At 36.2% G+C, this 15,358-nt stretch overlaps 1 protein-coding gene across 1 annotated transcript in view; it reads left to right on the forward strand.

Annotated features, from left to right (window-relative positions):
- nek7 (NIMA-related kinase 7) overlaps positions 1-15,358 on the forward strand; it is a 102,600-nt gene that overhangs the window by 58,126 nt on the left and 29,116 nt on the right. Inside the window, exons 6-7 of the mRNA XM_073844147.1 lie at positions 334-442; positions 5,651-5,758. Coding sequence (XP_073700248.1) covers positions 334-442; positions 5,651-5,758 — 217 coding nt within the window. The remainder of the gene's footprint in view (positions 1-333; positions 443-5,650; positions 5,759-15,358) is intronic.

A 15,358-nucleotide genomic window follows, 5' to 3' on the forward strand; every position in this document is an offset into this window, starting at 1 on the left:
TGTTTTCCATTGCAGTTGCTTCAAATGAAAAGGGAAGGCAAGTTTATTGAGGGCTTTCAATCTAGAGCCTGCATCAGATTATAGTCGAACCCAGAGCCCTTCACATTCATGGTCATCCTGTTGTGCTGTTTTTAGAGAAGCAGGGGTCCATGCTGAGCTTTTTACATCTTAAAACCGTGTGCGTCAAACAGTCATTCAGTAGGTTGAACAGTTTGACTACTAAACATTTAGAGTAAAACATTTGTTGTGGGTTAACGAAGATTGCATGCATCTATGAAAAGTCTGTGCTGCCATCAAGGCGTGTTTATTTATTTATTTGTTTATTGCCTGCAGCATTTCAAGAAACAAAGACGGCTGATTCCTGAGAAGACAGTATGGAAGTACTTTGTTCAGCTGTGTATGGCACTGGAACACATGCACTCCCGCCGCGTCATGCATAGAGGTACAAACACACACACACACACACACAACTCTAGTGACATGTATATGTAGAAACAGACTTTTAAGATGCGTTGTACACTTCTATTTTTTTTTTTTTACCTTCTAACTGACCCTTAAATGAATAATTCACCCATATGAGTTTGTTTCTTCACTGGAACAAATTTGAAGAAATGTAGCTTTACGTCACTTGCTCACCAATAAATCCTCTACAGTGAGTGGGTGTCAGAATGAGTCTAAACAGCTGATAAAAACATCACAATCCACAAGCAATCCACACAACTCCAGTCCAACATTTAACATCTTGTGAAGCAAAAAGCTGCATGTTTGTAAGAAACAAATTCATTATTAAGGTGTTTTAATTTGAAACGGTTCATGATAACATAAAAGTAATGCATAATAACACTTCTCCAGTGGAAAAAGTCTATACTCTGTTGTCATCTCACATCAGAATCCATCTCATATTTGTTTAGAATCATTTGGACTGTTTTAACATGTAAATAGTGCTTGATTTGTGCATATTTCTCTCCTGATTCAGGCAAGACGACATTTTCACTGCAGAAAGCAGTACTATAAATAGAGGACTGACATTTTAGTCAGAAGCAATGGTTTAAAGTTGAAAACATCTTAATGATGGATTTGTTTCTTACAAACAAGCAGCTTTTCACAAAAAACTCATCTACATCAAAGATACAAGGTCGCAATTCTAAGAAACAAACTCAGAATTCCAAAAAAAAGCAATACCGAGAAATAAAGTTGCAATTCCGAGAAATAAAGTTGCACTTCCGAGGAATTAAGTTGCACTTCCGAGGAATTAAGTTGCACTTCCGAGGAATTAAGTTGCACTTCCGTGGAATTAAGTTGCACTTCCGTGGAATTAAGTTGCACTGCCGTGGAATTAAGTTGCAATTCCGTGGAATTAAGTTGGAATTCCGTGGAATAAAGTTGCAATTCCGAGGAATAAAGATACAATTCCATGGAATAAAGTTGCAATTCCATGGAATAAAGTTGCAATTCCGAGGAATAAAGTTGCAATTCCGAGGAATAAAGATGCAATTCCGAGGAATAAAGATGCAATTCCGTGGAATAAAGTTGCAATTCCGAGGAATAAAGATGCAACTCCGTGGAATAAAGTTGCAATTCTGAGAAGTAAAGTTGCAATTCCGTGAAATAAAGTTGCAATGCCAAGAAATAAAGTTGGAATTAGAAGATAAACAGTCGCAATTCTGAGAAATAATGTCAGGTTTGCAAAATATAGTCACAATTCTGAAAAAAAAAGTCAGAATTGGAAGATATACAATCGCAATTCCGAGAAATAAAGTCAGAATTGGAAAATATTCAATCGCAATTCCGAGAAATAGTTGCAATTTTGATTTAAAAAAAAGTCTCAATTCCAAGAAATAAAGTTGCAATTATGAGAAATAAAGTCAGGATTGGAAGATATACAATCACAATTCTAAGAAATGGTCTTAATTCCGAGAAAAAGCGTCAGAATTCCGAGAAATAGTCACAATTTTGAGAAAACATCATAAGTTAGCAACCAGAGTTGCAATTCTGAAAAATAAAGTCATAATTGTGAGATATAAACTCCCAATTCTCAGAAATAAACTCATAATTCTGAGAAATAAATTTGCAATTGTGAGAAATAAAGTCGCAATTCTGAGAAATAAAGTCAGAATTTGAAGATATGCAGTCACAATTCTGGGAAATAAAATTAGGTTTGAAAGATATAAAGTCACAATTCCGAGAAATCAAGCCGCAATTCCAAGAAATAAAGTCAGAATTGGAAGATGTACAATCGCAATTCTGAGAAATAGTCGTAATTCCGAGAAGTAGCCGAAATTTTGATAAATTCTTAAATCCAAGAAATAAAGTTGCAATTCTGAGAAATAAAATCAGGATTGGAAGATAAACAATCACAGTTCTGAGAAATAGACTCAATTCCGAGAAATAAAGTCAGAATTCCTTGAAATAGCCACAATTTTGAGGAAAAATGTCAGAATGGTTAGATATACAATCGTAATTCCGAAATTTAGTCACAATTCTGAAAAATATAGTCACAATTCCAAGAAATAAAGTTGCAATTCTGAGAAATAAAATATAAATAGTTGCAATTCCAAAAAATAAAGTCAGGATTGGAAGATATATATTCACAATTCTGAGAAATAGTCTCAATTTAGAGAAATAAAGTCAGAATTGGAAGATATACAATTGCAATTCCAAAAAAATAGTCGCACTTTCGAGAAATATAGTCAGAATTGCAAGATATACAATTGCAATTTTGAGAAATAGAGATCTGAGATATAAACTCGCAATTCAGAGAAAAAAACTTGCAATGTTCACAAGTTGCTAAAAGTTGATAATGTTGATATGTAAACAAACAAAAAGACAGTTTATCCTTATCAACAACCAAAACAATATATTTTTTTTAAATTAACTTTTCGATGGGTTGTGTGGAATGTGGAATGACTAGTTAACTAATTGTGACCAAACAGAAGTTTTATTTCATTAGACTGGATTTGAGTTTATCTGACCCCAGTCGGACAGATTTCTTAAAGGCATGTTTACTTAAGATGCATCCTTGCATACAAAAAACAGCTAGACAGAGACAGAGTGCAACAGTTAAAACAGTAAAACTTCCAAAAAAATTAAAGTAAATACATCTATATAGTGGTCAAACAACTAATTAGAGAGTCGGGGGGTCAATGGTGTCCCCTAATTGGGACATCATTGCCCCCCCCCCCCCCCCACATTATCCTTGCTGTATTGCATGTTACGAAGAAAGAAAAAAAAAACTTGTTCCACTTCTCATCTGCTTCTCATCAGCTCTGAGACAAGACTCTAAGGTCTTTGCTATGCACAAGCTTGACCAGACACACTGCAGAGTGCATTGCATCATCCTCTTGCCATTTGAAAACAAGCAGGATGACGCAACTGTCCATGGCGACCCGAGACCGTCTTCCCCAGTTCCCATGTATTTATGCAACTCTTGTCGAAGTATTGTAACATATGAGACCTGTGCGGAGCTTTGTATTAGCAGGACTGGAAAAGGTTACAGCAGGCCACTGGTTTACATTCAGATCATTTCCCTTGTTGATTGTAAACTCTTGGCGGCAGACCGCTCAGATCTTGTTCTTCGTAACCGCCTGGCCTGTATGTATATGTTACTGCTGGAAAAGTTCATGTCCAGAGGTGTCTGACATCAAACACGAGCACATGCTTCCAGGACCGGTGTGTCTCAGCTGGTCTCTTGAAAGTCATTTGAGCCAAGGTGATGCGTAATACCTTTCTAATGGTAACCTTTCCGTTAACCTTTCTTAAACGTTTCCTAGCATTTATATAGGACATTTTTGTAAGCTTTTTGGAGCTGAATGAAATGTTTCTTCCATTTGACATGTGTGATTCTGTTCCTTCTAAACAACAGGTTCTCACACAGTCTAAGTTTTGCAGGTTTCTGCAGAATTTGAAAGCATGTCGTTCACAGCGTTATGTACCTGTGTTTGTTTACTATGGAAGTCTGTTTCCACCACTAATTACAAAAGAAAAGGTAATTGTGACTTTTTCAATACATACTTGCACTTCTGACTTTTTTCTCAGAATTAGAGGTTCAAACTTGCAATTCTTAGAAACAAAGTTGCAATTCCGAGAAACAAAGTCGCAATTGCCAGATGTAAAGACAAAATTCTGAGATGTAAAGTCGCAATTCTTGGAAATTCTGGGAAATAAAGTTTCCCTTAGAAATAAAGTCAGAATTGAAAGATTTTAAGTCTCAATTCTGAGAATTAAAATTAGAAATTTGAGAAGTAAAGTTGCGATTCCTATAAATAAAGTCACAATTCCACGAAATTGTTGCAGTTCTTAGAAACAAAGTCGCGTCTGCGCCGATAGCCTTGTGGGCAGTGTGCCGACATACAGCTCCGTTGCGCTCCGGGCGTCCCGTGTTCGAATCCAGACTCAAGGACCTTTCCCGATCCCGCCCCCTATCTCTCTCCCAATTCCCGGGAAACGGAGTCGCAATTCCCGGGAAACGGAGTCGCAAATCCCGGGAAACGAAGTCGCAATTCCCGGGAAACGAAGTCGCAATTCCCGGGAAACAAAGTCAGAATTGCCAGACGTCAAGACAAAATTCTGAGATGTAAAGTTGCAATTCTGAGAAATAAAGTTGCAATTCTGAGAAATAATGTTGCAATTCAGGGAAATAATGTTGCAATTCAGGGAAATAATGTTGCAATTCAGGGAAATAATGTTGCAATTCAGGAAATGAAAATAGAAATTTGAGAAATAAAGTTGCAATTCCTAGAAATAAAGTCACAATTCCAAGAAATACATTTGAAATTCCAAGAAATAATCCCAATCTCGTGAAATAAAGTCTCAATTCCATGGGTCGCAATTCTGAGAAATATTCGCAATTCTTACTTTATTGCAAGCTAAAGTTGCACTTCTGATAATGGTCTCAATTAAGTCGAAATTCCAATAGTCCTAATTCTTAGAAATCGTCGCAATTCCAAGAAATCAATTCGCAATTCCAAGAAATAAAGTCAGAATTGCAAGATGAAGTCAGAATTGCAAGATAAAGTCTCAATTCCGAGAAACAAAGTCGCAAATCCAAAAAATAAAAGTTGTAATTCCAAGAAGTAGTCACAATTCACAAATTCTGAGAAATGGTCAGAATTGCAAGATAAAATCACAACTCGGGGAATTAAAGTCGCAATTCCAAGAAATAGTTGCAATTCTGAGAAATAGTCAGAATTGCAAGATATAAAGTTGCAATTCTTGGAAATAAAGTTTCAATTCCAAGAAGTAAAAGCGTAAAAGTATAAAGTTGCAATTCCGAAAATTAAAGTCACAATTCTGAAAAACATTCACAATTTTGAGGAAAAGTTTGTATCACGCAATTCTGAGAAAGGTCAAAATTGCCAGATGTATTATATTAAATAAAGAAATAAATATTAAATATTTTTCTTATCTTGGGGCCATTGAAGTTGTCAGGTCACACAAAATCAGATCTGCTCACCCAACAGGGTCTGCAAGAAAAATCCAAATTGTTTTTGTTTATTAAATATTTTTCTTCTTATTATGCTTTCAGGCTACTTTCAAGATAGTACTCTAAGTGCCATATCTAAATTCATTCTGCAGACAAACAGACAAATGTTGCAGATTCAGTTTGGTTAAGCTGATCAGTCACTAAAACTCACATCTACTCTCTCCACAGACATTAAACCTGCAAACGTCTTCATCACAGCCACTGGAGTGGTGAAACTGGGCGACTTAGGCTTGGGACGCTTCTTCAGTTCCAAAACAACCGCAGCTCATTCTCTGGGTAAGCTCTCCTCCCTCCCACCTCCTTGTCTCTGTTTCTTTCTGTCCTTCGTGGAAAACGGGAAAACGAGCATTGAATGCAGCGGAAACGGCCTTTAATTACTCAGTAGGGCCCGGATGTGTTTCATTAGGGCTGGCTGCGAGCAGAACCATGTGCCTGTTATAAAAAAGCGCCTTCCCGACGGCCCCTGGGGCCAGTTGAGAGCAAAGCGTGCCGGTGGCTGTATCCATTTCATTGAGCAGTTGGCCTTTCCTGTTGCCCTGACCCTACGACCCCGCTCCGCACATATGATGTCTGGAGGAGGACAGGATCCTGAATCCCTAACGATGCTAGGCTAAGGACACCCTACGGTGACAAGAGCAACTTTCAGCGAAGTTGCCTAAGGAGGTGCCGCTTTTAACACGCCGTATATTCGAGATGACCTGTTGTTTAAAATCTCATTTCGAGAGTACACAAATTTGTTAACAGCTTGTCTTCTGCTTTATAGCAGTTCGTATCTAAATCAGATTATTTGTGACATTCCACTATTGAAGTATTATAAATCATATTTTTCTTATCTGATCCACTTTGACTCCATTTTGGGTACGCATTATTCAGTATTCGTCAGTATTATTACAATTACAGAATTATTATGATGGCGAGCTTTCTGATTTATAATTTTTATTTATTTATTATTGTATTTTATTTTACCGTCATCTAACACTCACTTAGTTATTCAGTTAAAAACAATTTAATAACACTAATATATATATTTTTTTTTTCACTTTTTAAATGATCTTTTTTATCATAAATCTCAGTGTTATTTAGTGTCATCGAGATACTGTTTTATTTTTTATTACTATTTAAAAGTATTTTTTGTTTTTATTTTCCATCTACTTTTTCATTTTAATTCAATTTGTAGTTATTTTGTTGTTGGTTTATATCTTTTTAAATATGCTAATAGTTTTTATGAATTTTTATGGCTGTTTTAGTTATTTTACTACATCAAGGTAAGCTAAAATAATACAAAAAGCTGAAAAAAGCTCACATTATATATATGTGAAATTTTAGCTTTTCTCAGTTTTTTAAATTATTTTTATAATAAAAAAAATAAAAAATAATAATTATAAAAGCTGAAAAAGGCAAAAATTTCATATATATGAAATTTTAGCTTTTTTATTATTTTTTTATTAATTAAATAATAAAAGCAAGCAATTATATATATATATATATATATATATATATATATATATATATATATATATTATATTATATATTATATTATTTTATTTCACCGTTACTAACACTCAGTTATTCAGTTAAAAATAATAACAATTTAGCTTTTAGCACATTTTAAAATTATCTTTTTTTACTTTTAATTTTTTTGAAAATCTATTAGTGTCATTAACATATTATTTTTATTATTATTTTAAATTATTTTGTTTTTATATTTCTACCCTTTTATATTTCTACTGTTTCTACATCTACTTTTTAATTTTAATTCTAATTGTAGTTGTTTGTTTTATATACACTAATAGTTTTTATTAAATTTTTAATTAATGTTTGTTTTAGTTATGACATCAAGGTAAGTTAAAATAATAAAAAAAAGCTGAAATAAAGCTAAAATTGTATATTAATTTATTTATTTTTTCTAAATACAAAAATAGTACCTGTAACCATATCTAGTGACCAAAATATCACTGCATTATGCCAGTGAGCATTTTCCTCATAAAATGTGCAAATGAACTTTAAAATATGAATGTGATCATTTTGATCCAATTAAGATTACCTGACTTCTATTCTTGCGTTTACAATTATTGTTGTTGCTGACAGGGTACAGTAAACAAAACACAATTAGCAAACAAGAATAGATTATAACTGGTATCTTATATTAAAGAAACTACAAAATGAAAAAATATAACTGGCATATAAATTCAATACATATGTGAAATGGGCATCTGTGTGTAGGAGTATAGCATTATGTTTTATGTCAGCGTATGATGAGTATGTCGACAAATATGAAAAAAAAAAAAACTATTAATGTTTTGCAAGTGTCTAGAAATAACCTTAAGTTCACAGTGTGTCTTACATTGCAAGCTTGTAGCATTCACCTCGACTGCAAACACTGTGAATCAATAAAACCTGAACTCACAGCGCCCTCTACAGGTTGTTCAGAAGTCTGGCTTTTCAGAATGAGCTACAATCTCCGCAAGGGCTTAATCAGGGCTGTCCTTAATCATGTCTTAATGGTGCCTGCGTCACCTGGGGACCGGAGGAGCCGGTGGATCCGTACGACCACATCATCCATTCGCACCTGCTCTCGGGGCCGGTGCCACACGGTATCATTTACAGACTGCCATGTTAGGGATCCCTAACAAGGCTTTTTTAGGACCCCAACATGATTTATAACCGCTAATGCATCGGCGAATCGTACCACCGCAGTTGCACTTGTCTTTTGTAGAGTTATCTACCTAGCTACCTCCCTACCTACTTATTTATTTATCCGAGCGCCTGGAATTCTTCTCTCGGGATGTTTTAGTATTGACAGTAGGGATGTACAAACGAGCATAAAGACGCCCAGGTAGGTACAGCACACATGCGAGAGAGAGTCTCCCGCGGTTCTCTGTCACCCGTCCCGTAGGCTCCGGCTCTCCACACGAAGGCTGAAGGTTGAGCCGTAGCAGGGTATGAAATTCATGAGTGTCTACATGGCAGGTTAAATTCACCCATGGGCAAAGAGACCTTCGATCTGTGTCTCCCTCAGGGCGGGCAGACCAAAGCCTCCCGTTCTCGCTCGCTCCTCGCAGTCGCTCCACCTCTCCCCCTCTCCCTGCATGGGGGCGGTTTGGGGTGGAGGGTGCAGGGTTGCTTCGGTACGGTTTGGGGGTTGACAGTTCAGCCTGTAATGAGACAAACCACCACGGTAGAACTCTGGGATGCGCGTTGGATGGAGGTCCGGGAAGCGCCGTTCCACGGCTGTCAATTCTTCTCTTAAGAAGCCGAGCCCTAGCCTTTTAACTCTGTCTCCGAGTGGCTCCGCAGCCCACAGATACAAACAAAGTGCAAGACTGAAAGAGAGGAAAGATAGCTCCTCTTCACGTTTCCCGCCAGAGGCTTCCCAGCCTTTAAATTAAGCAGGATGGCGAGCTGAAAGAGAGTGGAAATCGGAACAAAAGAAAGAGAAGAGAAATAACAATTAAAATGTGGAAATGCAAGCTAATCCCGAACCCTCGTATTTAACGCCTAATTGCATCCTAGCATCTCATCTGAGGGTTTTGAGGTGACTAGGAGAGCCGTTCTGACTCAAAGGTTTGAGGAGTTAACGGAACTGAACGGATTTTTCTTTTAATCCCTTACTTTGCGCAGTTTACACTATTTTTGTAATTAGCCGTGTTTGTGGATTTCAACGTAATTAGCGTACCATAGAGAGTCAGCGGTAATCTCTTCTTTTGCTCGAAAAAGCATCTCGCCCGTTTTTGAAAGAATGTGTTTTTAAGTCATAATTCATAATAAGGGAATGAATCCTAACGCAAGCTCCGATTTAGTTGTGTGAATAAGTAATACGCACTTAATTTGAGGCACTCTTGGAGTATTTCTGTAGCGTTAGACTTTTATAAAACGATTAGCATGAGGAGATGAGCCTTTTCAAGTTTTTTTCGGTTTTTAGTTACGTACATGATGAAGGGGTGGGTTTCTGTTTTTCTTTTCAGGGTTTGCGCTTTTTTTTTTTTTTTTGCACCTTTTAATTTATTTTTTAATGTTAAACTGCTTTTTCGTAAGCTAGTGCCAACTTTTAGTAAACCATTTGTAAATTTATTCGCGCCAAAAGTGTCAACACTATAATGTTGTCAAAACATCGCTTTGTTTGGAGGCGGGCTATCTGTTTGACTAGTGGCAGATGGGTGGAATATTTCCAAATTTTTTGGTTTTGTTTCTTGTTTTGCTTTTTTACAGATATTTAGAGATGCATCATATTGGTTATCTAACAATATTAGAATAATTTTTTTTTATGTTTGTTTTCGGTTTCAGGGTTTACTCCTTTTTTTGCACCTTTTTCCTTTTTTTTAATTGTTAAATTAGTTTTTTTAAGGCAGCGTCAACTTTTAGTAGACCATTTGTAAGTTTATTCGCACAAAAATTGTCAACACTATGATGTTTTCAAAACATCTCTTTGCTTTAGAATCCTACAACATAGCAACACTGGCTCGACCGATAAAATGAGTTCAAAGGTAGGGCTATCTATTTGACCAGTGGCAGATGAGTGGAGTGCTACCAAATTTGTTTGGTTACATTTTTTGTTTTGCTTTTTACACATATTTAGAGATGCACAGAATATTGGTACCATATTAGTTATCGAACAATATTAGAGTTTTAAAAGTTTTAAAGTTAAGAGTTTTAAAGTTACGTACATGATGAGGGGCCAGTTTATATGTATGTTTTCCATTTCAGGGTTTACGCTTTTTTCGCACCATTTATTACATTTTTTTTCAATGTTAAACTAGTTTTTTTGTAAGCTAGTATCAACTTTACGTAGAACATTTGACAAAAAATGTCAACACTGCTTTGTTTTAGAATCCTGCAACATGGCAACACTGGCTCGACCAATAGCATGAGTTTGGAGGCGGGGCTATTTGTATTTTCTTTGGTTTTGTTTTGCCTTTTCACAGATGTTTAGAGATGCACAATGTATTGGTACCATATTGGTTTTCGACCAGTATTCATTTTTTTTTTATTATTTGTTTTAAGCTGCATTATAAATGGGTCAGTTTCTGTGGGTTTTTTTTTTTTTTTCTGTTTCAGGTTTTACTTTTTTACCCGTTCCTTTTTTATTTATTTTCCAGTGTTGAACTAGTTTTTAATTAGTTAGGGTCAACTTTAAGTAAACCGTTTGTAAGTTTATTTCCACAAAAAGTGCCGACCACTTTGTTTTTTGATAGCTTTGTTTTAAAATCCTGCTTCATGGCAACACTGGCTCAACCAATAGCATGAGTTTGGAGGCGGGGATATCTGTACGACCAGTGGCAGATGGGTGGACTGTTTCCAAAACTTTTTTTTTTTTATTAAGTTTTGTAATTTACCTTCTTACAGATATTTAGAGATGCACAATATAGTGGCACCATATTGTTTTTCGACCAGATTTAGAGTTTTTTTTTTATTTTTTTTTTTTTTGGTTTGTTTTGTTTGTTTTAAGCTACATTCGTTATGAATGGGTCAGTTTCTATGTTTTTGTTTTCTGTTTCAGGCTTTGTTTTTTTTTCGCTCCCTTTTATTTATTTTCCATTTTATTGAACAGTATTAGAATTGGCATACATTGATTAATAACAACTAAAGGGGTAGTTTACCCAAAAATGTATTACTCCCCCTTATGCCATTGCAAACCCGTAAGAATTTTGTCCATCTTCGGAGCACAAATTAAAATATTTTTGATGAAATCACAGAGTTTTTTGACCCTGCATAGACATGCACTTACTGCTACTGAAGTCAATAATATTGACCGTTCAGATTCCACTGATGCCATTTGGTATTTCTCATAGGCTGGCTCTCACCATCTGTTAGACTTTCTTCTGCTCGTATAAAAGAAAATAGTTTTTTAACATAGGTCGGTTTGACACACTGATTGCATCATAGGGCGAGACGGTAGGAGGGAAGGGCCACGTCTTTGCTTGTGTTTTTCTCAGCAAGTGTTTCAACCTCAGCCCCGCTACCCGCCCAACCATCCTGACACCGTTCGGTGTCGAGACGTTTCGCTTTGGCTCTTGTTCTCGCCACCTGAGACTTCTTAACGCTTTGTCAGATCTGAGCTGTTTGTGCCAAGGCTAAACTTTCGTAAACTGCGAGCATTTGTCAGAATGTTGTTGTTTTTTTAGTCTATTCTTTTTTTTTTTTTTACCCCTCCCTATTTCTATCATCAATCTTTCACGGTGCCTGGCTGGTTGGCCACAGTCACTGAGCAGTAAGGAGCTTGTCACGGCTTCAGGGAGTAGAGCACGGGGAGTTTGACTGGCCTCTTGGGTCCCGCTCTTCTGCCTGATGGCTATTAGTCACTGCCAATTACCCACAATTCTTTGCAGGGCCACAGACTAAGCGACCTGACGCTCTGCTCAGTCTCACGTCTGTCACAGTGCAATCCAACATATGCGACATCATGGCACGTAATCATTGTTTACCTTTGGCAGGCTTCCCAAACATTTTTGCTGTCTTCCATTGGTCGAGCAAACAGATAACCGCACCCCCAATTTACTCTCGGTTATACTTTAAAATAAACTACACGAATGACTTTTAGGAAAAAACGTTTTGAAGACCAAACCAGTATACATTGGTGGTTAGCCGTCACGCATTAGCCTGCGCTACAGTGTGAAATCATCAGATAGGACGTTTTCCTGGTAAAACCATTGAAGACTGTTTTGGTACAGTGGCTGTTTTTGGTTTTATCGGATTTCAAAGACAGTCAAAGAGTGGAGAGAAGGAAAAAAACATGAGTGATTTGATTAAAGTTTCATTTGGCCCTGTTGAATGGCTCCTGTTGTAAATCTTTGAGGTTCTTTTGTAATGAGAGGTGAATGAGAGATTTGAAATCTCCTCACATGTAAGCCGAGATTTTCATTCCCCAATACTCCCGCCCTCCCCCAGCTCTCTAAACCACCCACCTACATGCGTTCATGAACATTCACATTCGGCTCCATCTGTAAAAGTTGTTCTACAAGTCATAATCTGAACGTCAAACCACTGCCTTTCCCAAATTACACAGGTTCTGTTTTTTTTTTTTTTTTTTTCAGATCATGTTAGTTACATCATACATCCCAAATGAATGCGCTTTTATTTCATTGCTATTGTTCTAGCAAATTGTATGTGTATTTGCTATCATTTCTGTGCACGGTAGCTCCTTTTCTAGGTGTTGTCTTTAAATAATTAGGTTAAAAGGTGTTCAAAAATTTCTGAAATATTCTTAAATGATTTTAGTAGTACACTACACGCCCGTTGAGCAGGAGTGTCTTTGTTTCTGTTTCTCAACTGGGTTTTCAGTTAAATCATGAGAATTGAGAAACGTACGTGCTGTGTTTTTAATGAATCAGTCAAAGAGACTCTAAAATTAAGAGTTTAAATCAGTCTAACGACTCACTCACTGACTGAATCAAAGCAGTGCTTATTGAATATGTTATTACTTTCATTCATTCACCTCTAAATGAGATATAAGTTTTGTTGTAATTAATATAAGAGTGAACTTAAAGGGATAGTTTATCCAAAAATGAAAATTCTGTCATTAATTGCTCACCCTTATGTCGTTCCAAACCCGTAAGACCTTTGTTCATCTTCAGAACACAAATCAAGATATTTTAGATAAAAACCCTGCGAGATCCTACGAGAATACTTTTTGTGCGCAAAGAAAACAAAAATAACTTTATTCAACAATTTCTCTTCTGTGTCTTTGACGCACATTCATGAGAGTACCACGACTCCACGAAATTGTTAAATAAAGTCATTATTTTTGTTTTGTTTGCACACAAAAAGTATTCTTGTAGTTTCATAAAATTATGGTTGAACCACTGATTTTACATGGGTTATTTTATCAATGTGTTGGCCATGTTACTTTAAAAAGTAATTAGTTATAGTTACTAGTTACTTCTCACGAATAGTAACTAAATTACATGTTATAAAAAATAACTGATTACCAGGGAAAGTAAATGTTGTGTTCAGCTATGCAAAACAACTTGGATGCCCCCAATATTAAATTAGAAGTTCACTTCCAGAACAAACAAATTTACAGATCATGTACATGTGTAATGTACATATTCATGTCTTTCTTTCTTCAGTCATAAAGAAATTTCAGTATTTTTCTCTGTATAGTGAACTTCTATGGTTCCCCGAGTTTGAACTTCCAAAATGCTGTTTAAATGCGGTTTCAAACAATCCCAAATGTGCTTATAAACAATCCCAGCCGAGGAAGAAGGGTCTTATCTCGCAAAACGATCAGTTATTATTATTATTATTTTTTTAATTACAATTTATATACTTTTGAACCTCAAATGCTCGTCTTGTCTTGCTCTGCCTGAACCATCTTATTTTCTCCCTTCTCAAAATCATCCTACATCGCTGCAGAAGTACAGATCCAGTGTTTGCAAAGTGAACATGCAAAGAAGATCAAACTCCCTTAACAAAAAAAAGGTAAAACAGCGATGTAGGGCAATTTTGAAGTTGAGGGAGAAAATGAAATGGGAGTTTTTCGACATACTCTAACTGTCTTGAACTGGAAAAAAACAGTTCAGGCAGAGCAAGACAAGATGAGCGATTGAGTTTAAAATATATATAAATTGTAATTAAAATAAATAAATAAATGATCATTTCACTAGATAAGACCCTTCTTTCCTCGGTTGGGATTGTTTACAACCGCATTTGGGATCGTTTGAAGCCGCATTTAAACTGCATTTTGGAAGTTCAAACTCGGGGCACCATAGAAGTTCACTATATGGAGAAAAATCCTGAAATGTTTTCCTCAGAAAACATGATTTTTTTTTTACAACTGAAGAAAGAAAGACATGTACATCTTGGATGACAAGCGGGTGAGTACATTATCTGTACATTTTTGTTCTGGATATGAACTTCTCATTTAAATATGTTAAATTAATAAAACATTGTTCACTAATCTACACTATTGTAACGTTGCTGTGGGACAATGAGAAAGACAATTCCAGGGGCTAAATATTACATATTTGGGTTCGTTTCAACACTGTTAACACTCTGGGGTCAAAGTAGAAAGCTTGTAATGTCTATCTAATCTTTTAAATGAAGTGACGTGAAAACAAACTAATATTTACTGATAAAGTAATCCGTATGCGAGCTCCAGTTTTTCCCGCCTAAACTCATCTCTATTGTAATCACAGCCACGAGCGGCTCCGCTTCTCAAATGTTAAACACCCACATCGTCTCCATAAACAAACAAACGTGAACATTCATCAAGTGAACATTCATCTCGGCTACTTTTCATTTCTGAAAGAAGACTCACTGAGAGGAATAAGCCAGAATTTACCTCAGAAGAATGCAATGCAATGCGATGCACAGCATTGCAGGTCCTATGGCTAAGAGAGAGCCTACTCAAATGAAAACTACTTCAGTGAGCTCAATTATACTAACGCCGCATTTTGGTCTCAGTTACAATAATGCCGTTGTAACGTTGTTACAATGGTGTTATTCCCATCACTGGTCCTTCCTGGCTTTCCGGGTCTTAAACGTGGTAATTGTGTTGCTGTCTGTGCAGGGTCGGAAAGCTCTCGGATTTCATCAAAAATATCTTAATTTGTGTTCCAAGGATGAACAAAGCTCTTACGGGATAGGAACGAGTAATTAATGACCGAATTGTTTTGAAATGGAAATCATTTGAAACCTTATAAATGTCTCTCTTGTCACTTTAACCAAATGAATGTGTCCTTACTAAATAAATGTGTTTTTCTTAAAAAAAAAACTACTAACCCCAAACTTTTCAGCTGTAGTATACGAAGCGGTAAAATGTGTTTCCCTTACTGTACACACGCATGGCTGAGTTTGTTGTTAGCAACCTCTCTTTAGTCATCTAAAACTCTTCAGTCTGAAACCTTTGTCAATGAAGCATCCATGGATGAACTCCTC

Source organism: Garra rufa, chromosome 7, assembly GCF_049309525.1.
Source record: "Garra rufa chromosome 7, GarRuf1.0, whole genome shotgun sequence".
NCBI lineage: Eukaryota > Metazoa > Chordata > Actinopteri > Cypriniformes > Cyprinidae > Garra > Garra rufa.